This window comes from Micromys minutus (genome assembly GCF_963924665.1).
Source record: "Micromys minutus genome assembly, chromosome: 29".
NCBI lineage: Eukaryota > Metazoa > Chordata > Mammalia > Rodentia > Muridae > Micromys > Micromys minutus.
Genome location: NC_137964.1, coordinates 28,041,604 through 28,068,941, shown reverse-complemented (window position 1 = coordinate 28,068,941; position 27,338 = coordinate 28,041,604). Strand labels below are relative to the sequence as shown.

The following is a 27,338-nucleotide window of genomic DNA, read 5'->3' as shown; positions in this document are numbered from 1 at the left end:
GGAACTTGGAGATCCGCCTGCCGCTGCCGTTAACTTTTTTTTTTTAATTCTAGGAAGAATCTCTCTTCTTTACCAGTTGCCTGTCATCCTGCAGGTTTTAGGCACCGCTCGCCCTGCCTTTGGCCCGCAAGGAGTCCAAGACCAGGCGGAGAAACTGCGCCTGCGCACTATGCAAGCACTGCGGCCTTTCCCCTCCCAACTCCGCCTTGAGGGTGTGACTTTCCCGAGTGGCTACAGCGAGGCCACACCCACTTCCGGGTGGAACTCGGCTGGGGCCACGTGACTCGCCAAAGATGGCGGCGCCCAGTGTGACGGCGTGAAAGTTGTGGGTAGTCGCCGTCGCGGGGATCGTGAGATAGAAGCGAGGGGTACCTGAGAGCCATGTCGCGCCTGATCGTGAAGAACCTCCCGAATGGGGTAAGCAGGAGCTGGGGACGGAGCCCGGAAGTGGGAGCGGGGGTCTGGGAAAGGAAGCTGAAGGATGGAGGGATTCTAAGTCAGGGGCAGGACTGAGGAGGTTCGGAACCCAAAGAGGCGGCACCCTGTTCTGACAGAGAAGAAAGCGGGAAAGTGACTATGATGGTTCTTATCATCACTGACTGTTGCCACCTCATGGGTGCTTCGCTCTAAACCGGATAGCCCTGCTCCAGGCAGATGCCGGCCCCCACCTTGTGCCTCGGACGCTGGTCCTCTCGATCCACGCTGTTCTCGGCCCCACTCCCGACACTGTTGGGACCCGAGTAATGAGAACGGTATTCGGTGGTTTCCCTGTTAGTGGAGAGCGGGCAACTCAGGCATGATGGTAGAGCCTGGCACGCGTGCCGGGTAAAGGAAGAAATCAGCGCGCGTGTGTGGTGGTGGGCCGGCTGGATAGAGAGCACTCCGAGGACCCCTCCTTGTTATTCTGGATCGTTTTGGGCAGTTTGTCACAGACCGGAATCCCTTACGGAGAGGGAAGAGTTGATGAATTGCTTCCATATGATTAGCCTGTGGACTAGGCTGTGATAATTTGAAGGGTGATTGATGTGGGAGGGTCCAGGCCACTGTGGGTGCTGTCACGCTTCAGCGGGTATTCCTTCCTGGGCTGTATACAAATCCCAGCTGGGCAAGTCAATATGTAGAGTTCCTCCACGGTTTCTGCTTCAGTTCTTGCCTTCGCTTCCCTGAATGGATTGTGATTGAAGCCCGTAAGCCAAATAAATGGTTTTCTTCCCCACGTTGTTTTGTAGCCTTGATGCATACATACTACAACAGGAACACTTAACTGTTTCACTATCACGAAGCAAAGCCAAGTGTGGTGGTTCACACACCTGTTATCAGTTTTCCTTAGGCAGAGGGTGGCAAGTTCAAGGCCAACCTGGGTTACATAGGAAGATGATGTGGCCAAAAAGAAAAAACAAACAAACAAAAAAACAAGCCACGTTTGTTTTGGTTGTTGGTGGGGCAGTGGTCCTCAACCTTCCTAATGCTGTGCCCCTTTAATACAGTTCCATATGTGGTTCCATATGTCCTCCCAGTCATAAAGTTTTTTTATTACTTCATAACTGTAATTTTCTACTGTTAGGAATATAATGTACGTGTCTGGTATGTCCGATATCTGATATGCATCCCCCAAAAGGTCTTGACCCACAGGTTTCGAGCCCCTGTACTAGCGTCACATACAGGGACTTTTTAAACAACATTTTAATGACATGCTAATTTCCCATTACTTCCTTGGTAGAGTGGTTTGTTTTTTTTTTTTTTTTTTTTTTTTTACCATTTTGGAGGTCTTCGAGCCTAATGTGAAGGTGTGGTCAGGCACTGGCAGTCTGCAGGAGTGTCTAAGCCTTTGGCGTGACTGCACCATGGTTGTAGGTTGGACATGGCTGCCAATGGGTCTTAGGCTTCTTCGGGTCTCCTGGCCATTGCCCTCTCTTACTCATAGCTACTTCCATCACCCCCAGTCTTCAAAATCAAGAACACTTGGTTTTGTGATTCTGTGTCTTCTCCCCTCCACTAGCCTTCCTCAGACTCTGAGCCTCCTACCTCATTGATAGCATGGAAGTACCCAGAAGACCGAGGGTGATCTCCCCCATTTGGGATTTTGTTTGTTGGTTTCGGGGGGGGGGCGCTTTTTGAAGAAACAGACTCTTAAATCTGTAGCCCTGGCTGACCTTGAATGTACCATCCTCCTGCCTCTGCCTCCCCACTGTACCTTAGCTTCATCTCAGGGTTTGTTTTGTTCTGTTTTCCTTTTCTGAGATAGGGTCTCCTTTAGTAGCCCTGGCTGGCCCGGAACTTAACATGTAGACCAGGTTGGCCTCAAACTAAGGAAGTCTGCATGCCTCAGCCCCCAGAGTGCTAGGATTAAAGACTTGCATGACCATGCCTGGCTTCATCACCAGGTTTTAAAACACATCTGAAAAATCCCTTTTGCAATATCCAGGTGTGATGGAACACCCCTTTCTGGGACTAGGACTTACAGATCCCCACTTTGAGGCTGCATGCTCTCCCTTTGCAGTGCAATTACAGGTGCTGGGACCTGGGTGTGGGCATCTTTAATGGGCTTCATTATTCTTCCCACTGGTTAGCACACTTTTACACAGCTTCCCTTTGTTTATTTGGATAAGCCTCAGTTGAGTTTCTGTTTGCTGTGTCCTAGCCTCAGGGTGGATGCTGTAATTGATGTTGACCGCAATGGGGGACAGGATAAGAAAGAGACCATTTGTGGTGCCTTGAAGTTTCATTTTCTTTCCAAAGAAGTGAATAGCCTGCTCAGGGGTGCTCAGCTGGTGTCAAGCTCTGAGGCAGTATCAGGCCATTCTAAAAAAAAAAAAGTACATGTTGCCACCTGCTCATCTCAGGTATCCTTTCAGGACCTCTAGGCTTCCAGTTCCCTCCAGGGACCCCCTCCCTCCACAGCTCCTCTCATTATACCTCTCTGCTCTAGATGAAGGAGGAGCGATTCCGGCAGCTGTTTGCCGCCTTTGGCACACTGACCGACTGCAGCCTCAAGTTCACCAAAGAAGGCAAGTTCCGGAAGTTCGGCTTCATAGGTTTCAAGTCTGAGGGGGAAGCCCAGGCAGCACTGAATCATTTCCACCGGAGTTTTATTGACACTTCCCGGATCACGGTGAGTCTGAGGGAGTCTCATCCTGCCTGCAGTAGACAGTTTGCTTTACCTCAGGGCTACACAAGCTCGAGTGCCCGAGCATCATTGCCCGAGAATCAGCCACCTGCTCACTGGGCCCTCTCCAGAGTTTCTGAGGAATTGACGTACTTTCAGCTCTCACTGTAGTCTTTTTTGTTGTTTGACCTTTGTACCCTATACACGAGTTATAAGTCTTAGTCAGGGTTTCTATTCCTGCACAAACATCATGACCAAGAAGCAAGTTGGGGATGAAAGGGTTTATTCAGCTTACACTTCCACATTGCTGTTCATCACCAGAGGAAGTCAAGACTGGAACCCACTCAGGTCAGGAAGCAGGAGCTGATGCAGAGGCCATGGAGGGATGTCACTTACTGGCTTGCTTCCCCTGGCTTGCTCAGCCTGCTTTCTTACAGAACCCAGGTCTACCAGCCCAGGGATGGCTCCACCCACAATGGGCTGGGCCCTCCCCCCTTGATCACTAATTGAGAAAATACAGCTGGATTTCATGGAGGTATTCCTCAGCTGAGGCTCCATTATCTGTGATAACTCCAGCTTGTGTCAAGTTGACACAATACCAGCCAGTACAATATATGATAGAACTGAGAGAGGCAGTTACTTCTACAAGGACATCTATCGTTAAAAGAAAGTGGTTTGCTGACCAGTAACGGCCTGGAACATCTGGGTATGGTTTGTGGGAGCGTCCTCCCAAAGCCTGCCTCTAGGAGTGTATTAGAGGTGCCAGGGCCAAGGGACACATCAGTTTATGCATGGTCCCTAGCTTGTTTTGTGACTGAACTTGCCTCCTGGTAAACAGTCATCTGACTCTTGGCCATTGCTCCCTGCTGCTCTGTGCCAGGCAGGGCGGCCTCCCAGACATCCTTTGTTGGCCTAAGGAGTGATGTGGTCCCCCCAGTCCCCTTGTATGTACCCTAAGTCCTGTCTTTGTTCCATCACGTGTTTTCTGGGCTATCTAATCTGCACTTTAGCTTTTTGGTTTGAGCAGAGGAGACAATAGCATTTCCTGTCACCTTCTGCTGGAGGGCATGGGAGACAGAATTAGTCCTCTATAAATGGCAGGATGACTTTTGGGGCAACAATATCTAGGCTGGGGACAAAAGTGATTGACTTTAAAGTAGATAGCAGATCTGTGACCCCTGCACTCTGGGAAACTCATGTTTCTGTGCTGAAGGGGACTCACACATGCCTAGGTACCTCAGCAGCTGTGGAAGCCAGCTCTCTTTCCCATGCAGGTAGAATTCTGCAAATCGTTTGGAGACCCATCGAAACCCCGAGCTTGGAGCAAACATGCCCAGAAGCCAAGTCAGCCCAAGCAGCCATCACAAGACTCCATTCCTTCAGACAATAAAAAAGTATGTAGGCGGTGCCCCCACCCCTGTGTCCAGTGATGGTAGGGTGGTCTCTGGTTGGGAAGGAGCTGGTAGTATCTTTTGGATGGTTTGAAAGGTCGGTGCTCCCAGGGCACCATCTTCTCTTCCCCAGCACAGTGTGAGCCTGTCTGCCTTCTACTTTTAGGACAAGAAGAAGAAAAAGGTGCCCAGTGACCTGGAGAAGGTGAATGTTCTGTGGGTGGAGAACACTGAGAGGGTGGAGGGCCAGAGAGCTGAGCCTCCTGAAGCTCTGCCTCATCTCCCCACTCCTGCCTCTCCCTTCTTGAATTGCCACAGCTGAAGGAAGATGCCGAGTTCCAGGAGTTCCTGTCAATTCATCAGAAGAGGACCCAAGTGGCCACCTGGGCAAATGATGCTTTGGAGGCCGAGCTCCCAAAAGCAAAAACCAAGCCATCAAGTGACTATCTGAACTTCGACTCTGACTCCAACTCCGACTCGGGGCAGGAGAGTGAGGAGGAGCCAGCCGGAGAGGACCCTGGAGGTGAGTGTGCATCCTGGGAGTGCGTAGGCCATCTCCTCTCACCAGGATGTCCCCTGCACAGGTGCAGAGAATCTTGGGATCTTTTCTCACTGCTGTGTCCCCAGTCCTAGAGCTATGTCTGGCATACTGCACAAGCTTGGTGAGTACTGGCTGAGTTCAGTGAGCAGATCTGCCTGGGAGAGACATACCAATGAATAGGCTGCTCATCCCCCCAGATGGGTGGAGGGTAATGCCTGGCTGGTCCTTTCCTGCTGAGTCCTGTTTGGCCACATGTAAGGGACAGATGACATGGTTCCTGCCCCTGGAACAGAGCCAGCAGGGACTGGGCCTCAATGAGTGTTGATGGATGCTGTGGGTGTGAGGCTTGTTTGTATAATAGTTATATATTTTCATGTTCCTCCTTTGAGGAATGTCCTCTCTGCCAAGGTTAATAAGTCCATGATAGAAACAGCAGGAGTCTGGGAGGCGAGGGTGTGTCTATGTCTCAGCGAAATGGTAGAATGAGTGACTGACAGGACAGCCCTTATGGCTGTGGGAAAGAACTCTGAAAACACTGAGTTCAAAAATATATAATTTCTCAACTATGCAAAATATAAGGATGCAAAAAGAACTGTGTAAGGAGCTTCACAGAGCTAAAGGGACAGAGGCAGCTGGACTATGAGGCAGCTCGTCAGAAAGATATAAAGACAGGTAGATTCCTGAGTTCAAGGTCAATGTAGGACAGAGGGAGTTTAGGTCCAGGGCTAGACATGGTAGAAGTGTTAAATTTCAGAGCTGGGCCCCATTGTCTGTGCTGGGCTTGCTGTCTCTTCCAAGAATTAAGGGGCAGTGCTCATGGAATGCTAATTCATGGGATAATCAAAAGTGAATCCAAAGTAGTGACTGAATTGATATCTAAATAAAAAACTGGGCTTTGATCTGCAAGAGATGAGCTATCCAGAGTTTAGAATTTAAAAAAAAAAAAAAAAAGCTGTCTAGAGATCTCCAGAGAAAGTGAAACATAGGCAGGTAATTCCCAGGGGGGATGTGTGGTGACAGTGTGCTGAGGAGGATGGGGTATGGGAAAGGCTCCTGCAGCTCTAGGGGGCAGTGGTGATGTGTCATGCCCTCATGGGCCCCGCTGTGGCTTGTAAGCAGCCGACCAGAGCACAGAACATAGACCGTAAGCTGCAGTCCACAGTGAGGGCTGTTCTGGTTTATAGGTGAGGATGTGGGACTAACACAGCTCAGCTTGGTAAAGTCTGCTGAGCAGAAGACGGACTGAGGGTGGAGAGGCAAAGGAGATGGGGAACAGCAAGGAGCGTCTCAGGGAAGGACAGCACAGAGGCCAGAGAGGTGGCCTAGTTTTAAAGCATATGGAGCTGGGGGAGGGGAGTTTCAATTCTACCCTGAGCAGGGGAAATCTCTGGAGGATGCTTAACAGAGCCACAGCCTCACCGTGTGCAAGGTCACGCACACTGCGATGTAAGGGATAGCCATCCTCCTCTGCTCAGTCTTCCCTAGAAACTCCCTCCCGCTTTCTCTCACCTAACACTTGTCATCGGAGTATGTCACACCAGTTGTCCTTTGTATTTGTGTGCATACTACACTGTTGACTAGGGATACCAAGGGTAAAGGATTCAGGGGAGCAGGTGTGCAGTGCAAGCACACACACACACACACACACACACACACACACACACGATGGCTCACAGATGCCCCTAACTCCAGTCCCAGGGCATCCAGCGCCCTCTCCTGGCCTCTATGGGCACTGTACTCATGTGCACACATCTACACATAGAAACAGATAAATCTTATGGGAGAGGGTGGGCTGGAAAGGGTCCAGGATGGTGAAAGGGAGCCACAGATCTCTATGTGCCATGGGATGGAGAGGCATGTACAGTCCAGTGTGGCCCATTGCACTACTGGGTACTGCCTGTCAGAGAATTGGCTGGAGCTGCTTATTCGTAAGGGCCTTGGCCATGGTGGGTGTGCTGTCTCTGCTCACTAAGGTAGCTGACCTCTGTCCCCAGAGGAACAAGGCCTGCAGCCAAAGGCGGCCGTGCAGAAGGAGCTGTCAGACATGGACTACTTGAAATCCAAGATGGTGCGGGCCGAGGTATCCTCTGAGGATGAGGATGAGGAGGACAGTGAAGATGAGGCGGTGAACTGTGAAGAAGGAAGTGAGGCTGAGGAAGAGGAGGGCTCCCCTGCATCTCCAGCCCAGCAAGTGGGTGTGAGCCGGGGAGCTGTGCCTGGTATCCCGAGGCCCCAGGAAGCTGCTGGCAAGGTGTGTGTGTGTGTCTGTCTGTGTCTGAGAGGGCTGAGGGATGTGCTGGGCCTGGCTCACCTAGGGTCCCTGCAGCCCCTTGACTAGAGGATTTCCTGGAAGGAGAGGCCACTTGCCCATAGGTGTCCTCAAGCTTAGGTCTCCGTTGTGGCCTGGGGAAGCTGTTGCTGGAGTCGTGGGTTATCCATGAGCTGGGTGGGTCCTGCCTTGTATTTAGCAGCAAGATAGATGTGAGGAAGCTTCACTACAGATAGATGAGCTTAACAGTGCATGCTGGATAATGTCCCTCGCAAGTCAGTGATTCACGTCCCAGTCCTCTGCACAGGTGAGGAAGCAGGTGAGACAGGGTTTCACCCATAGTCATGGCTGCGAGGTGACAGGACCAGGACTCAGAGCCTGAAGCTTAGATTGCAAAGATGGCTGAGACCTTGGTGGTCCCTCACCTCCCACCAGGAGGTCCTCTCTGCTGCAGAGACAAGACTCCGGTGGGATCACAGCCCTTGGGGTTCATGTGATGAAAGAAGTTGGGGTACACAGCAGCCTAGAACAGACTTTGCCAGGGAAAGAGTTCCAGGGAAAGAGTTCCAGTCAGGTTAGGTTTGGGCGAGAAATCAAGAGCAGAGGCCCTTGGGAGTTGTTGGAACACCAGAATAGTAGATCCTGACCCCAGCATCCCTGTGGAATTGTACTTTAAGCTGGACAGTGGGCAAGCCCTGCCTAGTGGTACTTGTAGGTTCCTTCCTGGGGCCAAGGCCTCTGTTATGCTGGTGGCTTACCAGGCAGGCTCTGTGTGAGCTGCCTCCTCCAGCCCCGCCCCCTTCAGTTCCACCCTTCTGCAGCTCACAGCAAGCAGGATTCTCAGGGCATTCTCCAGCTCCCCTGGCAGCTGGTCTCTCTGTCAGCTCCAGGACATCCCAGTCACCACCTGTTACATGAGGTACTCACCATCTTTGTGATCTCTCAGGTAGAGAAACCAGCCAACCAGAAGGAACCCACTACCCCCTACACCGTGAAGCTCCGAGGAGCCCCGTTCAATGTCACTGAGGTACGTATTTGGAAAGTTGGAAAGGAAGGGGTGGGCATGCCAGGATCAGGTGACGTCATGAGCTAGGTGGAGTTGGACTTGGGGGGGGTTGGGGGAGAAGCTGCTGACATGGGAAGGAGACCAGTGGCAGTGTGACGACTGCTTCCATCCCCTCCCATCGGTGCCAGGCTGGAGAAGCTCGCTGTTAAAAAGCGAGGGGACATGTGACTGGAGAGATAGCTCAGTGGGTAGGGTGCTTGCTGTGCCAGCATCGACCTAATTCAATCCCCAGGTGCATGCACAATGTATTGCTGACTTAACAGGTACCATGAGACCAGTCGGCAGGCCCTTATTTCTCTGCTTTGAGGAACTGTGGGCAAGCCCTCGGCCACTGAGCCACATCCCTGGTGTAGTTGTCAAGTGCTTTAAATTCTAAGAGAAACTGCTAAGAGGATTTTTAGTAGGTCTAATGTAATATTACACTTGTTAAAAAGGAAAAAGATAGAAGGGAAAACATTTCGTTCCAGAAAAACGTCATGGAATTCCTAGCTCCTCTGAAGCCAGTGGCCATCCGAATAGTGAGAAATGCTCACGGGAACAAGACAGGTAAGACAGAAAGACCACCCTGGTGGCACTGGGGCTGCTAAGATCTCCTGGCCACAGAGCACTTGATTTGGCTGTCATAAGGCAGAGAGAGAGTCTGGTGATCAGCCAGGGGAGGCCAGAAGGCTGTCAGAGATGGGGCGTAGCTGCTTTTTACAGAACCACACCAAGGCTCTATGGCTACAGGGAATCTGTAACCTCAGGGCTGTGAGGGGTCCTTGGCAGGAAGAGGCTGCCCGGGAGAAACATCTGGGGAAGAACACCTGTGCTTTAGGGGCAGCCCAGTCACCATCCTGTGCATCAGGGTCGGCCCAGTCACCATCCCTAGCACCCCTCTTGGCTTTATCATGTCGTGTACCAAGTCGGTTCTCCTCACCTTTAATCCTGAAGAGGGCAGTGTGGGGTGGAGGGGCTTCACTCCAGCTTAGCTGCTTAGGCGCTGTGTCACCTCGGACACAGACATGCTCAGTCTCAGGACCTGTGCACTGTGGGGTGGGTCTGTTACCCAAAAGTGAGAAGCTGACACAGAGCTGTGGTAGCATTCGGCTGCTGCCAGGCCCGCACCCTGGTTAAGACACGTTAGAGGCAGGAAGAGAGCCAGCTGGGCCTGCAGCTGGAAAGCTATGGGCACAAGCAGGGCTGTGAAAGCGCTGGGGAGGTGGGCTCAGCCATGCGGGACTTTAGCCAGTGTACTTCCAGCCTAGGTGCACGTCCACAAGGGGGTTGGGAAGTCCAGATCTGATCAGGAATGGTCCCTATGCTGGTTTGCTCTGGAGACTGCTGGGGCATGAAGTGGGTGAAGTACTTTGTGGGAAGGTAGTGTCCCTGCAGAGAACAAGAAAGGAGGGCTGGACTGAAGGAATAACCTCATCTGCTTGTGCAAAACCCTTGGGCTTTGGGACACATGGCATTGCTATCAGACAGCCTTGTGACCTGGGACATGTGACTTTAACTCTTTTAGGGAAGGGATGGCCCAGCTCTGCTGCCTCAGGGTCAGGCTTCCCTCAGGAAGGATTCCGGGCCAGGATCTGGGTTTCAGGGACATTGGTTGTGACAATAGCTCAACCATCCTGAACTGAGTCACAGCATGGCCTCTACCAACCCTTCTCTAGAGAATGTTCAGGCACAGGGTGGGGCTGGGACAGGGAGGCAGGCCTGCTGCTCACTCCTGGGATCCACATCTGCACTCGCACAGCCAGCCTCCTGGTTCCAAGCTGTTGGGATATAAAGTGTTTCGGGGGGTTGTTCTGAAGGTTGACAGCCCCTGACTCTCCTTGTCTCTGTCCTCCCTCAGGGTATGTCTTCGTGGACCTCAGCAGTGAAGAAGAAGTAAAGAAAGCTCTCAAGTGCAACCGTGAATACATGGGTAAGGGAGTGTCACACATCAGTGAGGACAGTCCCTATGTTGATGTCACATATTGGTTGCTGATATACCGTTGGGCCCTGGGGATCCAACAGGGAGCAGGGAATCTATAGTCCCTCCCCCTGGAGCAGCCACAGGGTGAACACAGAGAGTCATGGGAGACGTGGGCGGATGGTGCCATTGATCTGAGTGACGTGTGGAGCAGGGATCACTGTGTTGCCCCGCACGCTGGTCTCCAGAGCAGCCTGTGGCTCAGGCTGACTTGGCTCAGATGCGGGTGTGGGCCACCAACAGAGAAAAGTTACACTGAGGGAGGAGGGGAGTTCAGTCAGCAAGTCAGGTGTGGAGCACTAACTGGATGAGGGGGATCGGTGCTGGGTGAAGTGGAGTGGGGTGCCTGGGAGGAGTGGTGCAGGCAACGGTTCACTCCACCAGTGCCCCAGGGTGGGTTGTCATGTGCATTGATCCAGATCAGCCACAAGGGTTGTGGGGAGGCCCCAGAATTCAGCTGCCGACTCTGGGATGGCTGGCAAGCTCCTCAGGGCCTTGGCTACACTGCTGAGGTGAGTGAAAGCCCAGTGGGTTCAGCTGCAGACACGATCACACAGACAGCAGGCCCTGAGCAGCAGCAGAACAGAGGCTGAGGAGACCTCAGGAGGCTCCAGTAACCTCAGGCACACCGCAGCCCTCACCCCCGTCTTCTTGCAGGTGGACGCTATATCGAGGTGTTCAGGGAAAAGCAGGCCCCCACTGCCCGTGGTCCCCCAAAGAGCAACACCACACCCTGGCAAGGCCGAACACTCGGGGAGCATGAGGAAGAGGAAGACCTGGCTGACTCCGGGAGGCTCTTTGTGCGGAACCTGTCTTACACCAGCTCTGAGGAAGACCTGGAGAAGCTATTCTCTGCCTATGGTGGGTGCTGCCTCCGCTTGGTCCTGGGTGACATCTGTGTCCATCAACTAGGGGCTCCTCTGTAGAAACAAGACAAAGCGCTCTACTGCAGAGGGCCCAGAGCACCCCTGCCCTATGGACAGGCCTCTCTTCCTCTCAGAAAATGGAGCAGAGGAGAGAGCGGTGTCTCTCTCAGGCTGTCCCCACTGTTGTCCCATCCTTCTAGACACTGTGTGGAGGCTCAGACAGGACAGGGGAGGAAGCTCCAGGGGCCCATCCTGCCTCTGAGCCTCCACACCCAGGCTGTCCTTAGAAGAGACACAAGAGTTACTGAGGCATGTTGCAAGTGTCAGACCCCCAGCTCCATTTAGAACCTTGCTGCCCTTTGTGTAATGATACTGACCCCACAGGTAAAACGCAGCCTTGAACCTACAGGCCAGTGAGTTTTAGCCTAAGAAACTACAACAGCAGCAATAGTAAGGATAGTCCCTCTGGGCTGCAACCTCCCAGTGTGCCCACAGCTGTCCTGCCAGCCACATCTTCCTGCCTCCTGGCTGACATGGCCAGACAAGACAGGAGAAGGTTTGTCCAGACTGTGAGTGTCCATTCAGGAAGACAAGACACTTGGTGGGCACTTGATCCTGTCCTGTGTTCAGAGTGGCTCTTTTGCATGGTGATGTTGTGGCACTTACATGGCACCGCCTGTAGGGGGCACTGTTGACCACACTCTTTGTGTGTTGGCATAGTTCACCCCACACCTGTCCTGTGAGCCAGGGATCTTGCAGCCCTTTATAGGTGAGGACACGAGCCCGTGCATGATAAGTGGCGTGGTCCAGGGGAAGGCCACACCTCTCCCGAGGATTGACTCACAGATGCCTTTAGTCCTGGGCTGGTGAGGTGGGTGGCACTTGCCATGCTCTCCTGAGGGACCCAGCTGTCTGGCCTGCTCCAGAACAGCTGTTTGTTGATCTCACAGGCCCAGCCCATTGTCTGACCCCGCACTTCTGTTACTCAGTGCTCTGCCCACAGTGACTGACACTTCTCCCATCTCCAGGTCCCCTCTCAGAACTCCACTACCCCATTGACAGCCTGACCAAGAAGCCGAAGGGCTTTGCCTTCGTCACCTTCATGTTCCCTGAGCACGCTGTGAAGGCCTATGCTGAGGTAGATGGGCAGGTGTTCCAGGTAAGTTAGCTCAGGCCTAATGGGCTCTTGGGCTTAAGGAAGTAGGGAGAGGCGTGTGCCTGTCTGTGTCTGTGCATCACGCCTGAAAGCCTACAGTGTTGTCAACGTCCTGTGGGCTTTCAGAGGGTGGGATTTCTAAAGGCAGTGGTCTGGCCTTGCCATTCGCTCTTTGTTCATGGCAGCCTGGCACACATTGGATCCTCACAGAATATTTGGAACTGTGCTTTTTTTACCTTCTGAAACAGTTTCTTGGCAAAGGTGAAGCTGCAAGCACTGGTGGCCATGGTGTGCCCAAGCGCTCAGGCTGTTTGCCTGTGGCAGCAGGGGTGGCACAGCACAGCTGCCCGAGTCCCTGGCTGCCCGTTTGCCTCATTTGTTCCTGGGTTATAGATGCATCAGGGTAAACCACATATGCCCTCACTGGAGGGACAGAAAAGGACAGGATGCAGGTTTGTGGGGATGTGGGTACAGATTCCAGAGCTGATGAGAGCTCAGCAGTTAGAGCACTTCCTGAGTTGGCCCATGGCACTCATGAAGCAGAAGCAGCTAGATCTCTGTGAGTTCAGAGTCAGCTTGGTCAACGAACAGAATTTCAGGCCAATCAGGTTTGTCTCAAAAGACCAAAAAGGAAAAAAAAAAAGAGGAAAGAAAAAGAAAGAAAGAAAGAAAGAAAGAAAGAAAGAAAGAAAGAAAGAAAGAAAAAGAAATCAACACTTCCTGTTCTTCTAGAGGACCAAAGTTTGGTTCTCAAAAGCCAAGCCAGGCCACATACAACTACCTGGATCTCCAGCCCCAGGGATTCTAACATTGTCTTCTGGCCTCTGAGGGCACTGCACACACATGGTGCACATCCATATTCTTAGGCTCAGGCACACACACATAGACATACATAATAGTAAATCTTTTTAAAAATATGAACAATGTCTCCTGTATACAATGGTGTCAGCTGGCCTCACCACAATGACAGGTCCCTTTGTCACACGGATGGAGAGTAACTAGGTCTTAAATTTATTCTTAAACTGTTGGGTGCCTACAGTTTGAGAGAGAGAGTCCGTGACCACAAGGATGGGGAGCGAGCCAGTAGACCAGCAGCTGAGAGAACACATCTCTATCAGTAAGCATGAGGCAGAGAGAGCTAACTGGAAATGAATGGTGTGGGCTCTGGAAACCTCAAAGCTCACCTTCAGAGACTCACCTCCAACAAGGCCACACCTCCTCCCACAAGGCCACATCTTGTCTTGTCTAGATAGTTCCGAAACTGGGACCAAGCATTCCAGTATGTGAGCCTCTGGAGTCATTCTCATCCAAACTGCCACAAACCACATGGTCCCCCTGCTGTCCCCCTCCACTCTGACATAGCACTTTTAGGTGGCATACTTGAGGACGGAGCTGTGTTACATCCTCCTTCCATCCCCTCCAGGGCAGGATGCTTCACGTCCTACCTTCTACCATCAAGAAAGAAGCCAGCCAGGAGGCCAACGCCCCAGGATCCTCTTACAAGAAGAAGAAGGAAGCCATGGACAAAGCCAACAGCTCCAGGTCCTCATCCACTCCACAGTGGCCACTGAGCCCAGTGCCAGGGTCTGCTGCCCTTGACCCCACCCTTCACTCTTGTGCACCTCATCCATGAGGCCTCAGTTTCCCCATTTGGAGGATAGGGAGAGCAGAAACAGGGTCACCCCACCGCCTACAGCACAGTGGAGATGTGGGGGGAGAGTGTGTGTGGAGTGCCGAGTCCCTGCCCACAACTGACACCCAGGTTTCTCAGTCTGTTGGTCTTCAGGCCTCCGGTGCTTGGTCCATGGCAGGGAGTTAGAGGGAGGGGCTCGGGCTTCTGAAAAGGAGTTGGCCGTTGACCACCATGTGACCTCTGTTCTGCCCGCACTTCTTAGCTCTCACAACTGGAACACGCTGTTTATGGGGCCAAATGCTGTGGCTGACAGCATCGCACAGAAGTACAATGCCACCAAGAGCCAAGTGTTTGACCACGTGAGTGAAGGGCCTCTGTTTCCCAGGGCAGGTGTCGGCCAAGCCTGGGGTGGGAGCACTCTTGTCACCTAGTGGTTGGAGATAATGCCTGTTGACTTTGCTCGAAGCTCCTCCCCTCCCTTGTCACATACCCTTCTTCCCAGACACTGTCCAGCACGGTCCCTGGACACTGAACATATGACATATGTGAAAATGATTGTACTTTAGAAAAGCAAAGGGAAGCAGGCAGGGTTAGTTTTCATAGCATAAATCAGCATATTTAAAATATTATGATTGGAACATGTGCTCAACACGAAAACAGCGGGAGCCATGTTTTCCTTCGTGTGGTGCTGGTGTGTATTTAACACTGGGTGGGAGATTCAATGGAGTGGGCCACGTTTAAAGACACCAGCCACTGTTTTGAGCAGCCACAGCCTGACCTAAGTGAAGGGGGCAGTTTCTGTGGCTCAAATGTCAGCCATGCCCAGGACAGAAGGAGACTTGCTCTTCGGTGCCCTCTACTGGAGAGAGACACAACGAAGCAGTCATAGCCCCACTGGGCTGCTCAGCAAGGTGTAGATGTGACACAGGGGGTCTGGGGTAGGAGCTGGTCCAGGCTGAGGTGGGTGTGTCGGAAGCCCCTGCAGGCAGTGAGCTGTAGGAAAAACAGCAGGGCCATCTCCCCGAGGAAAGCCAGGGGAGGGCAGTGTGAGTCATGGGGCAAGAGGAAGCTGGAAATGCACCAAGGGCCCTCAGGTTTACTCTGCACATTCAGGGGAGTCTTAGTCCTGGGGATTCCAGTTTGGAGGATGATGGGTGTGGCAACTGGTGCTTCTTCTGAGCCACCTCCTGACAGCACCTGGGCCTCTTCTCTTCCTCCCACAGGAGACCAAGGGCAGTGTGGCTGTCCGTGTGGCTCTGGGGGAGACCCAGCTGGTCCAGGAGGTCCGAAGCTTCCTTATTGACAATGGTGTCTGCCTGGACTCTTTCAGCCAGGTGAGTCTTTGCTGCACACAGTGAGTCCATAGTCAAGCAGAAGTGTGACAGAATTTCCTGGGAGGCTGGAGAGATGGATCCTGTGGGTGATTGGAGCCTGAGCCAGGAAGCCTACAGGCCTGGCCCCTCAGACCAATTTCCTGCAGAGGATAGGGTGCACCAGGGACTTAAGTCCCTAGCTCTTCCTGCCTTTCAGACATAGGGGACAGGCCTGTGCTGCCAAGAAGGAGCCTGGGCATTGAGATGTGGCTCTTGTCTTTTGGAAGCCCATGGTGCCACCTTGGGAAGCTCCAGTCTGGGTTGTGGTTGAGGACTGTTGGACTCGTGTGGCTTGGGGTGAATTGGGAGAGGTGTGGTCTGAAGCCTCAGACCCCAGCCCCACTGCAAAGCTGTCTGTGGGGCATGGAATGAGCAAATGCTGTGAGCGAATGTCCCCAACACCCCCAGCCCCAGCTCTGCTTCCCAAGCCTGTTTGCTAGGAACCCTGATGGGGCCTCTTTTCTGAGGCTACTACCACCCACGTCCAGTACTGAAGCCATGCTGAGGCCACCCTCCTATTGTCCCCGACACGTTCCTCTTCCTCCCAGGCTGCAGCAGAGCGAAGTAAGACCGTGATCCTGGCTAAGAACCTCCCAGCCGGCACACTGGCGGCAGAGCTACAGGAGATCTTCGGCCGCTTCGGCAGCTTGGGCCGCGTGCTCCTGCCTGAAGGTGGCATCACGGCCATTGTAGAGTTCCTGGAGCCGCTGGAGGCCCGCAAGGCTTTCAGGCACCTGGCCTACTCCAAGGTATGGCCACTGATCTTGCTGGGGCACCAGAGAGACTCCAAGAGCTAGAGTTTCCCCCAGGCTGGATGGACCTCGAACACACAGGTTCCACCCAAACCCACCTTCCCTCTCGGAGCTTGCTGCCCTGTGGTGGACTTGCTGTACTTGGGGCTGCCTCCTGACTTCTGATTAAAGAACAGGACATAGCAGGCATGAGCTTCCGGGCTGTTGCGACAAGCTTGGTGGCATGAGACAGTAGATTTTGGTCTCTCGGCTTGATTGTCGGTCCAGTCTCACCCTGGAGCAGTCACCCCTGCCCATTTCATCCCGCCCTCTGGATGTCTGCATTAAACTTACAGCCTAGCCAGATAGCACAGTCTCACCCCAAGATGTGTCTCCTATTGCCAAGGTCACAGTCACAGGCTGGGGCTCAAGGTCAAGACTGTGTCAGCTCAGCAGAAGAATTTCTGTCTGCCTGGGACTTCTGTTCTTCATGACCTGTGTCTTCTGTTAGTGTGTGCAGGCTGTGATCAGGTACCTAGTGTGCAAAGGGCCCTGGGCCCTGCCAGTGCAGGAAGGGCTCTCCGTACCTGGCTTCTCTTGACTTCGTCATCTCTGACCCTTCTGTCAGGCAGCACTGAGTCTCTAGTTAGGTCTTTGATGGGGACCCACAGCCTTGGCACCCCTGTTTCTGCAGTTCCACCATGTCCCCCTGTACCTGGAGTGGGCTCCAATTGGTGTCTTCAGCGCAGCCCCACAGAAGAACGACTCTCAGCCCAAGCAGCCTGCAGAGAAAGCCGAGGCAGAACAGGTGTCCGGTGAGAGCAGAACCTGGGGTCACTGCTATGGGCAGTGCTGGGAAGAGGCCGAGGGTTGGGGGAGATTGTCATTAGGTCACTCAATGGCTGGGTGTCCTTCATTCTCCCTGCAGATAGATTTCATAGGCATGTCAAGTGCCATTTAAAGAGTGGACCCTTGGGGTCATGTCACTCGAGGTGGTCGAGTTACATTTTCACAGCTGAAGGTTGTAGAGACGGAATCTTTGAGTGTCTTGACTGGGGTTTGAAAGCGGCTATGGGAACATTGTCTCCAGCATCAGTGGTGGCTGCTGGTCCCTCTGTGGCAGCTCGTGTGTCACAGTGCCCCCTGGTGGTCAGGATAGGAAGCAGCAGTGGTCCTCTTAGCTGGTGTCTCACTGTGGGGAGGGACAGGGCACATCTTTGACATGAGGTACAGGACAACTCTCCCTTATCCAGACTGAAGCTCAGGAGTGCCTACCACTCTGAGAACCTGAAGCGTCTGGGTAACATGCCAGGTGCAGCCTGGGCAGGGGAGCCAGCAAGTGTGAGGCCCCGTGACACTGCTGTGGAGGTCAGGGTGCTGCATGGAGTTTCCGGTTTTGGTTTGACTTGACAGTCTCAAGCTTCCCATTGGCTGAGATGACCTTGAGCTTTGGTTCCTCCTGTCTCCACCCCCGAGTGCCGGGACTCCAGGCTGGGGTCCGGGTATGTGGAACACAGCCCTTTTTCCGGGGTCTCTGTATTCAAGTTTGCACACATAAGAATCTGTTGTTGCAAGAAGATAAGCAACAAGGTTGGCAGACATCACCCAGGCTGAGTGATGTCTCCGTTCACAGCCATTCAGGGTTATTCAGAGGCCACAGTTCCATGCGGGTCGTCACTGCCCTGTCTCTGCTCTTTGACCCTGACACACTGTGGTTGTCACCCTCAGGTAGCTGGTTTGACCTTTAGGACAGGTGGCATGGTGGCCTCTCAGACCAGAGGTCCCCTCAGACCTTCTCATGATCTTGTCAGAGGCGTTTCTTCTCGTGGTCTCGCATTTGTTGATTAGTGTTGGGGGTCAGTACCTCAGGCTGTGGACATTCTGCAGGTGCCACGCTCCCTGGGGTTAGTTCCCCCCCTCAGCACCCCAGGCTTCCAGCTGCCTGTACAGTTTATCCCGGGTGATGCATTTTGGCATAAAAGCAAATACTCATTGTCAAGCATGAAAATTAGCCAGGGCCAGGGTTTCTGTCTCCTGGCTGGGCAGCAGTGTCAGGGCTGTGAGGCACAGGGCCACCCACCAAGGTCCTGTGTGGCTGCTCCCCTGTCCTACACATCTGCCCCCTTATGGGGATACTGGTGAACATAGGAACCCGCACTTTTTCCAAACCCTTGCCATTTCCGTTTTGGCCTGTCTGTCACTCTGCCCCAGTGCCCAGCTCCCCTGGGGTGCAGCCCTAGGCAGAGGGCAGGACCGCTGCATACATAGGTGCCAAGGCCACACTCCATCTGACAGGCGAGGGCAGGTGGAGCAGCTGAGGTGCACTGAGCAGTTTCACTGGAGGCCTCGGGTACAGACATTTCTCTGGAGCTAGAGAGGTTTCCCACTGGGGCCCTGGGTCTTGGGGTGGTACTTCATCACCTTGTTCCCCACTATCAGGCCCTGACCTTGAGGGGTTGCTTTCCAGGGCATCCTCAGACCTAGGAGGAAGACCAAGAAGCTGCCCCTGGTTACACCCTGCTCAGATGCACTGTGCCCACACTATCCCTCTGCCCCTTCCCAAAGCCACTTTGGCCTCCTGTGGCTCTTCTCATCCTATTGAGCTACACACACAGTCCCCTGTCCACTGAGTGTCATTCTGTGCCCCTCACTCCTGCCCAGAATGTCATCCCGTGCTCCCTCACCCCTGCCCTATGCCATCCTGTGCCCCCTCACCCCTGCCCAGCATCTCATCACGTGCCCCCTCACCCCTGCCCAGAATGTCATCATCTGCCCTCTCACCCTGCCCAGAGAGTCACCCCGTGCCCCCTCACCCCTGCCCAGCATGTGATCCTGTGCCCCCTCCCCTGCCCTGCACATTGTTCCCGAGGTACCACCAGCTCTTCTATTCCTGTAGGGTGAGGACCTAGAGAGCTGGAGACCCAGACTAGGAGTCCATAGGCGGGGGAGGGGGAATGGGCAGGCTTTTCTGCAGTGAGCTGCTGTTCCCTGCATGGGTCTTGAGGGACAGGAACAGCATGTTTTATCTCCCCACAACCAAGACCCTCACCTCCAGATAAAGGGCTGTGAGTCAGGGGAGGTCCCACAAAGCTGCTTGCTGCTGATAACAGCCTGTCGCTGTGGGCCTCACAGGAGCTCCAGTGGGGAGGGGTAGGGGAATCCTGCAGCCTGTTTCTAATGACGCCCCCTGTGGCCACTTGGGATTCGCTGTCATTGTGCTGACTGAGGTGGAAGTGGTTTTTTCCTGCCCCTCCGGGTCCCTGCCGCACACCTTGCATCTAGCTTCTCACCCCATCCTGCACCCCTGCGCAGGCCTTCATCTCTCATACCCCTCCCCACTCCTCGCCTTTCTTGTCATCCATTTAGATTTCATGCTGCCCAGTTTTTTGTCTCTCCATTGTCTCCCCACTTGGGGCTAAAGCAAAATCATATTTTAAGAAAGCCCTTGTCTTCATCACTCTGGCACTTAGCCACCTCCAGCCTCCCTTGGGCTCAGACACAGGCCATCGCTGGGCTGGTTTCCAAGTATAAGGTGGGGCCAGGGCCCCTGGATGTGTGGTGCAGGCAGGCCTCAGAACCCCAGGCAGAGGAGGCGGGGGCCATCGCTCTCTGCCTTGTGCCATTTTGTTCTGGAGTCTGGGGTTTGCAGCGTTTCCTCCTGCAGTCCAGGAGGGGCCACCAGACAATCTGCAGTGTACACAGGAGGGGTGAGGTTGCAGATGGGGGGGACAGTCTTTTTGGATGCTTGTAGCAGGCTTGGTCTTTCTCGGAACCTTTATTGATACCCTTGTAGATAGTAAAAAAAGAAAGAAGGGGTCCTGGAGATGTGAACTCACACCAGGGCAGTGTGTATGTGTGTGACTCAGAGTGATCAGCCCAAGGTCTGAGCTTGTTTCTGTCACTCCACAGCTACTCAGAAACACCATAAGCATGTTTGACAGTCCTGTGTCCCAGGCACAGGCTGAGTGTGACAGACTCATTTCCACAGGTGTTTTTGGAGTAGACGTCACTATCCCAGGCCCAGCCCCCACGGTGAGCTTCCTTCGTATTTGAGACACAGACCCAAGCCAGTGGAGAAAGTGATTTCTCAGTGGAAAGTAGTAGAGACTAGCTGAGTCCTGTAACAGTCGGCAGGAAGAGCCCTCAGGAGAAATGTTTATGCTGTGACCTGGTGAGGATCCAGGAGATGAGAATGGACAGGATCAGCGTGTGCAAAGGTCCTGTGGCAGGTGCTGGTTTGGCGGGTCTGGCTGTCAGCAAAGAGGCCAGAGCAGTTGGTGTGAACTAAGAGAAGAGCCAGGGATGATGCTTAAGAAGCTGACAAGCCAGAGGCAAGTGCCAGGTGGAGGACCAGCAAGGAGGTCACTTGGTCAGTTAGTGACCAGTGAAAATATCCAAACCTGTGGATGAGGTCATGGCATATGTACTTCAGAACAGCCCAGTGCTGGGTTCAGGAGTGTGTGCATACACATGTACTATGTATATATGCATAAGTGTGTGCATTGTGTCTGTGCGCTGTACTCAATCTCATTGAACATGGTTGTCTTAGGACTCTGTTGCTGTAAAGAGACACCATGACCATGCCAGCCCGTAGAAGGGAAAGCATTTTATTGGGGCTGGCTTAGTTTCACAGATTCAGTCCATTGCCATCATGATGGGAAGCATGGCAGTGTGCAGGCAGACATGTTGTTAGAGTTCTAGAGAGTTCTACATCTTGATCCTTGGGCAACAGAGGAGACTGAGCCAGATTGGGCATAGCCTAAGCATATGAGACCTCAAAGTCCACCCCAGCAGTGACTTCCTCCAACAGGGCCACACCTTCTAGTAGTGCCATGTCCTATGGGCCTATGGGAGCCATTTTCTTTCAAACTACCACAGACATACTGTAAATGGGGTGCTAAGGTAGGGATTCAGCCACCGACCCCAGCACAGCTAGTTCATGGCAGAACCAGTGTGACCTGCACATGCTCATAGCTCCATGTCCCCTCAGTTTCTCCACCTCCTCTTCAGGACCACATGGATCTCAGGACAGGGAGGCTGAGCCCTGCCTGGGCTGAGGGAAGAAGGTCGGCCACACCGAAGTATGCCCTGCATTTCCTGCTGTTGAGGGAGGGTGTGGCTCAGCTCGTTGGAACTGTTTTGGCCAGGCCAGCTGCACAACTAGGACTAGATGCCAGCCATTCTCAAAAGTCCCCTACCTCCTGAGGCTGGGGCTAGACGCAGATGGCCTGCTCAGAAGGGACCTGCTCATCTTGGATACCAACTACCTAGAACTCAGCCAGTTGCTAAAGCGGAGAGTCACCTCCCTGGGACCATCTGAACATGCTCTATGAGACACAGCTCAGGGCAGAGGCATAGGTGCATGCTGCAAAGAGCTGTCTGAGTCCAGACCAGGGACAGGAGGAGGGCAGGGTCAGTAATGTACAGGCCGGGACATGGAGCATGAGGACAGCAAGCTGGTTCTTTTGCTGGCCCCAGCTGAGGCTGAAAACCAAGTTGTAAAAATTGATAAACTTAACTTTTTACAAACAGCTACATTTTCTTCTTGAAAACTCTACCTTTCTGACTATAGTGAGGTGACCTAAGTGTCAGACATTGAGCAGTGCCAAGCAGGTACACCTACCCAGACCACATACCTCCTGAGCCACTGTTTCACTACTGTTCTCGGTGAAAATGTCTTTCCCAGCCCTCATGAATCACTCACTGAGGCAACCTGAGATTTAGGGGTCAGATGCAGAAAACTCCAGAATGTTCTGTAGCCTCATGTTTTGTGACGGGCTACCTCATCGAGGTTGTGGCACATGCATCAGAGCTGTCACCAGCCTCCCTTGCCTTGTCTGAGGCTGAGGTGAACTAGTGTGTGGGACTGTCATTCTGAGTCTTTCCTCAGGAGCTGGCATCCCGGTGTCCACCCTGACCTGAGTCACTGTTTTCCTTAGCTTTGCCTTTGCAAGTGGTATTGCTGGGAGGTAAGGCTTAAGTCCGAGTTCTGGGCCAGGCCTCAGAGAGCTGAGGGCGTGGCTGTATTTCCACTGTGTCAGAGAGCGTGTCACTGCCTCATTTCTATTGGGCTTGCTGGGGTGGGTTTGTGCGGCTCATACTTGCAACAGGTGTGAGTGAGGCTTTCAGAAGGCTGGGAAGATGGACAACTCAGTACCAGGAAGTCCTGCCCACACACAGAAGGTGGAGAACAGCAGCTGTCACTTGGCCCATGAGACCTTTCTGGTATTGGCCTGTCAGGGTGTGCAAGGCCCTCAGGCACATTTCTGACAGCAGTGCATCCGGGGCCTTTGGGTCCAATCCCTTGGGCAGGGTTATTGAGAGCAATCTGCTTTTAACCCTACTCCCAACCCCATTTTGCAATTTTGAGAGATTTCAAATTAGATTTTAGTTTGAAAGTTCTTCAAGTGCCTTAGCAGAAGGGTAATGTTTATTTGTGATTTTTGAGGAAGATAACATTTTGCTTAGGTTCATGTGGTAATTTATGTTAAAGTTAAATCAGTGTGGTCAGGCCTGTTGAGCGCTCACAGTTCTGGTCTGTTCTCTCTCAAATGAGGCCTACAGTAGGATGTCTCTGTCTGCCTACCTGTCTTATATACCTCTCTCCCTCTCTCTCTGTCCCTCTCCCTCTCTCCCCTCCCCGCTCTCGCTCCCTTTTTCTCACCCATTCTCTCTCATTCCACCTCTCCTGCTCCCTTCCTCTCCCCCACTCCTCCTCTTTCTCCTTCTGCTGAAGCCCAGTATCATCCCCAGGGCCCCCCTATATAGCAGTTTTGTGCTTGAAGTCCTGAAATGTCTGTGAGTTTGGAGTGTCGCCATGTAACGCACTGGTTTCTTTGTTGACGCCCGGTACTGAACCCAGAAGGTGAAAAGGCTTCGGTGGAAGGAGCAGAGGCCTCCATTGGCAAAAGAGAAGAGGAGGAAGAGGAGGAGGAAGAGGAGGAGGAGGAGGAGGAAGAGAGCATCCCAGGGTGCACTTTGTTCATTAAGAACCTAAACTTCAACACCACAGAGGAGACACTGAAGGAAGTGAGTTTGGGGAACAGAGGGATGGCACCCCCTTGGTCTGCGGCCTCATGGCAGCATTGTATCTGCCCCCTTGTTCTCCTCAGGGGCGGGTCCTCGTGTAAGGGAAAAGTTGTGCCTGTGCACTTCCATCTAGAAGGCAGCCTGGTGATGGGGCCTGTCTTTTGCAGGTATTTTCCAGAGTGGGAGCCGTCAAGAGCTGCACCATCTCTAAGAAGAAGAACAAAGCAGGTATTTATCCCCATGACCCAGCAGGAGCACTTCCTGAAGGAGTGTGTGAGGGAGAGTCGGGAGCCCATCAAGGCATCTCCAGCTCCTCTCTGGTTTCCAGATGTTACCCTCCAGTATGGTGGACTCTGGCCTGCCTCAGGCCTCCTGCTCTTTGGCAGACCCAACTGACACATCGGGCTCTTCCCTCTCTAGAATCCCTAGTAGTGGGCAGCTTTGGAACAGTTCCATGGGGGTAGCTGAAGCCTCTACCTCTGTGTTTTGGAACAGTTCCATGGGGATCTATCCAAAAGAATAAGTTCTAGAATATTCTACGGATTCATTAATCCTGTGCCTCGCTGGGTACCTAGACCTTTTGTCCTTCCTGGCCCCAGGGATTCTCCCAAGTCCTGGTCGACCTCATTCTGGCTTCCTGCAAGGGGCTAGGCAGGGCTGTCCCCATCCATAGTCCCCTTCAGTTAGGCAGGACTGCTGGGGAGAGCACGTGGGCTGGCCCAGTGTGCTCCTGAGTAGTAATGGACATCCATTGTGCCTACTGGGTGTCTGTCAGGCGGGTCCCAGGAGCCTACTGGCTGTAGCCATGCTCACCCTGTTTCTTCCCACACCCTCTGAAGGACAGAGTCTAATTAAGAGGTGAGTGATGGTGTTAGTCATCCACTAGTTAATAGCTGAGGAGGCCCAGGGAGCAGCCATATTGCTTGGTCCTAGGTCCCTTAGCATGAGCTAAGTCTTGTTTCGAAGGAAGAAGGGTATGAGAAGGGAAGAGAAATAAGTGGAATCCACCCGTAGAGCCTTCCTAAGTGGTCTGCTCTGGTGTTGGACCCTGCCCCACCCTACCCCCCCTCACTCTCCCTCTTTTCCTCAGGAGTGCTACTCTCAATGGGGTTTGGGTTTGTGGAATACAAGAAGCCAGAACAGGCCCAGAAAGCCCTCAAGCAACTCCAGGTAAGAAGAGGCTTCTGGGTCACCATGGTGAGACTAGGGCCTAAGAAAGAGTAAGGGCCTCTCTCATCCCTCTTGGTTGCTTTGACCCATTCCTTCTTTTCCCATGATTCCAACATACTCACTCTATTTCACAGGCTCTTTATGGAGTGTTCTAGCCCACCTGAGCCGCACATAAGCTAGGCTCTGACTGCAGTCCCTAGACACAAAGCTGGTGCATTAGCAAAATGACCCCAGGAAATCCCTCCGATATCCCAGGAAATACAGCAAGCGGGGCTGTATACACACGCAGGCCCATCTGTCTATCGGACAGTCTATAGAACCATGACTGAACCAGATGTGCTCACTCTTCCCTCTGCTGGGACAGACAGGCTTCAGACCTGGGCAAATTCCTAAGAGCACAGTCATGGGTGCACCATGGAAATTACACCTCCTCCAGGGGATGCTGCAGAAAACACAAAGAGGGCTCCTTAAGGAGGTGATTGGTACCTGTCATGGCAGAAGTCACCTGCTCAGAGCTCTGGGAGGGAGCAGCTAGGAGGTGGGGATGGCAAGTGCAGAGGCTTGTGGCAGGCCCTATGCGGCAGGAATGAGCTTAGTACATTTGAGAGGCAGAGAGGCCAGTGTGATGGGCAGGATGGAACAGGATGCTAGGATGAAGAAAGAGGTGTAGACGCCCTAGGTCCTTTGGAGGGCCAGCACTGGGCCTGAAGGCAGCAGAAGACCGAGCTCTGAGTGGAGTTTTAGGGCGGTTTCCTGAGCTGCTGCAAAGAGCACGGATAGTCTGGGGGTAACTGGGGAACCTTTGCATCCTCTTACAAGACATCACCCTAGCTTAGACCAAGGAAAACGTTCGGGAGAGGGACTAAGACAAAGAGACAGATTGTGATCCTCAACAACAGAAGAGTGGGAGTGTGGCCTGTCACAGCTCTAAAGGGACCTGAACTTTGCTTCAGAAAGCAGGCCAAGACTCGGAAGGACCTCTGAGTTTCAGACCACCCTGGTCTACATGGCAGGTCTTAGGCTAGCCTGATGTACATAGTAGACCGTCTCAAGAAAATGAAGGTAGAGAGAGCTTGGCATTAACCATCAGGCCTTGCAGGGCAGAGGACACAGCTCAGCATGTGCCCTGTGAGGTGTTGTTTTTTGTTTACTAGAAATGGCACTGTGCTCCAGGACCCTGTGTCTGAAGATCGTGGTCCACATTTTCTCTTTTGTGTTTCTCAAGAGTTGGTAGTGCAGCATTTGCATGCGTGTCATGTGCTCTTCTATGCGTGAACGTGTGTGCACATCACCGCCAGGGATTGGGCGTCCAAAATCCCACTCACTGTATCCCTGGGATCTCAGAGGGATTTTCAGGGGTCATTTTGCTAATGCGCCAGCTTTGCAGATGGGGACTGCAGTCAGAGCCTAGCTTACTTGTGGTGCGGGTGGGTTAGAACTCTCCATAAAGAGCCTGTGAACCAGAGCAAGCTATCTGCAAGCTAGACCTGCAGGCTCCTCTCCCTGAGAACGAATGCCTTTAGTGTGGAAGCGGCTCCCTGAGTGGCCTGGAGGCCTGGAGTGCCTAGGAGACTGGATCTCTCGGGCCACCTGCTGCTTGACTCAGGGGACAGCTTTTGTGTTAAAGCCATCTCTATCCTCTGTTCCCAGCAGCCCCTTTCTGCTTGGGACAGGATTTGTGCAGAAGGGCAAGGGTGGGTTAGTGACCAGGCCTGGTCATTTTGTGTTCCAGGGTCATGTTGTGGATGGCCATAAGCTGGAAGTGCGGATCTCCGAACGGGCCACCAAGTGAGTCCTTGGGTTCCTTCTCTGTCCTTGGATGGGGTGGCAGATCTCTATGTCTGACCTTGGTGATGATTGTTCTGGTGTCTGTCCCCCTCCCCCCACTGCCCCCCCATATACACACCAATTCCTGAGCCACTTGGGGTTCTTCCCAGTTAAGATTTCACTTGCCAACTTTGATGTCTCTGCCCAACTGGGCTAGTCTGTCCATCCCCTGGCGAGAGAGCTCAGACATGTTTTTATAATAAAAGGAGGAGATGCAGCTGGGAGTGCAGCTCAGGGGTAACGTGCTGGCCCAGAATGCCTGAGGCCCTCCTTCTTAGCGTTCCTTATGGTCCTTGTTACAGGACAGCAGCAATGGCTACACTGTTCAGAGGAGAAGATAACTCTCCCATCTCCAAGTGGAGGATGGGGTGACTTCCTCAGCTTTTATCCTGGTCCCTTCTGTTGGCCGCTTGAAATAACAGGGAGGTGTTTTGTGTGGGAAGATGACAGCATCAGTCTAGGTGCAAGCAGTTGGCAACCCACATTACCTGGTTCCCTCCCCACCCCGTTCTAGGCCTGCTGGGACATCCACTCGGAAGAAGCAGGTCTCCAAGAAGCAGACAACCTCCAAGATCCTGGTGCGGAATATCCCCTTCCAGGCCAACCAGAGGGAGATCCGGGAACTTTTTAGGTAGGTCCCCACACTGGGCTGTAGGCACAGTGCCCCCTGGAGGTTGAGAGGCTACTCAGGTCCTGACTGTGGTGGTGCTGTGGGGCTTTCCAAATTTTTCCCTTGATCTGGCTTCCTTAATCTCAGAGTGCCCTGGCCTCCCACAGGCAGGAGGCTGGCTGGATGTATGCTGTACACTTGGGCTGTCACCAAATATCAGGACAGACAACAGTTCTGGTGCTGCAGCCTATGGTTCCCCTGTGGGATTTACTGACATCCGTCGGTGCAGCTTTGCTCCAGGAGAGTCAGTTCCTTCAAGGTGGGGCCCAGACACTGGGACCTTCACCTCAGCATCCCAGAGGATCCTATTGTCCTTATGGGATTAAGACACTGGTCTCCGTTACTCTCTCGGAAAGAACATTTCGGGAGGATGGTGAATGCCCTGTGTCCAGAAAGCAGGCCATGATCAGTTAGCACAGGAGGCAGGCTTGGCTTGGGGCCCAGGAAAGTGATGAGCATCAAAGACAACCCGGCTGGGACAGAGGTAGATGCTTCAGGGCTCTCCTTCCCAGGCCATGACAGCAGCAGGAGCCTGACCCAGGCGCCTGGACTT

The 27,338-nt window shown here is 53.2% G+C and overlaps 1 protein-coding gene across 1 annotated transcript in view; it reads left to right on the top strand.

Annotated features, from left to right (window-relative positions):
* The first annotated feature begins 284 nt into the window (after window positions 1-284).
* RBM19 (RNA binding motif protein 19) overlaps window positions 285-27,338 on the top strand; it is a 79,335-nt gene continuing 52,281 nt past the window's right edge. Inside the window, exons 1-21 of the mRNA XM_080940660.1 lie at window positions 285-417; window positions 2,930-3,112; window positions 4,381-4,500; window positions 4,664-4,702; window positions 4,816-5,020; window positions 7,033-7,289; window positions 8,254-8,334; window positions 8,841-8,919; window positions 10,211-10,282; window positions 10,988-11,191; window positions 12,225-12,355; window positions 13,776-13,894; window positions 14,248-14,344; window positions 15,209-15,319; window positions 15,907-16,107; window positions 16,784-16,904; window positions 22,952-23,118; window positions 23,286-23,346; window positions 24,209-24,288; window positions 26,021-26,076; window positions 26,630-26,746. Of these exons, the coding sequence (XP_080796786.1) occupies window positions 382-417; window positions 2,930-3,112; window positions 4,381-4,500; window positions 4,664-4,702; window positions 4,816-5,020; window positions 7,033-7,289; window positions 8,254-8,334; window positions 8,841-8,919; window positions 10,211-10,282; window positions 10,988-11,191; window positions 12,225-12,355; window positions 13,776-13,894; window positions 14,248-14,344; window positions 15,209-15,319; window positions 15,907-16,107; window positions 16,784-16,904; window positions 22,952-23,118; window positions 23,286-23,346; window positions 24,209-24,288; window positions 26,021-26,076; window positions 26,630-26,746 (2,537 nt within the window). The 5' untranslated portion in view covers window positions 285-381. The remainder of the gene's footprint in view (window positions 418-2,929; window positions 3,113-4,380; window positions 4,501-4,663; window positions 4,703-4,815; window positions 5,021-7,032; window positions 7,290-8,253; window positions 8,335-8,840; window positions 8,920-10,210; window positions 10,283-10,987; window positions 11,192-12,224; window positions 12,356-13,775; window positions 13,895-14,247; window positions 14,345-15,208; window positions 15,320-15,906; window positions 16,108-16,783; window positions 16,905-22,951; window positions 23,119-23,285; window positions 23,347-24,208; window positions 24,289-26,020; window positions 26,077-26,629; window positions 26,747-27,338) is intronic.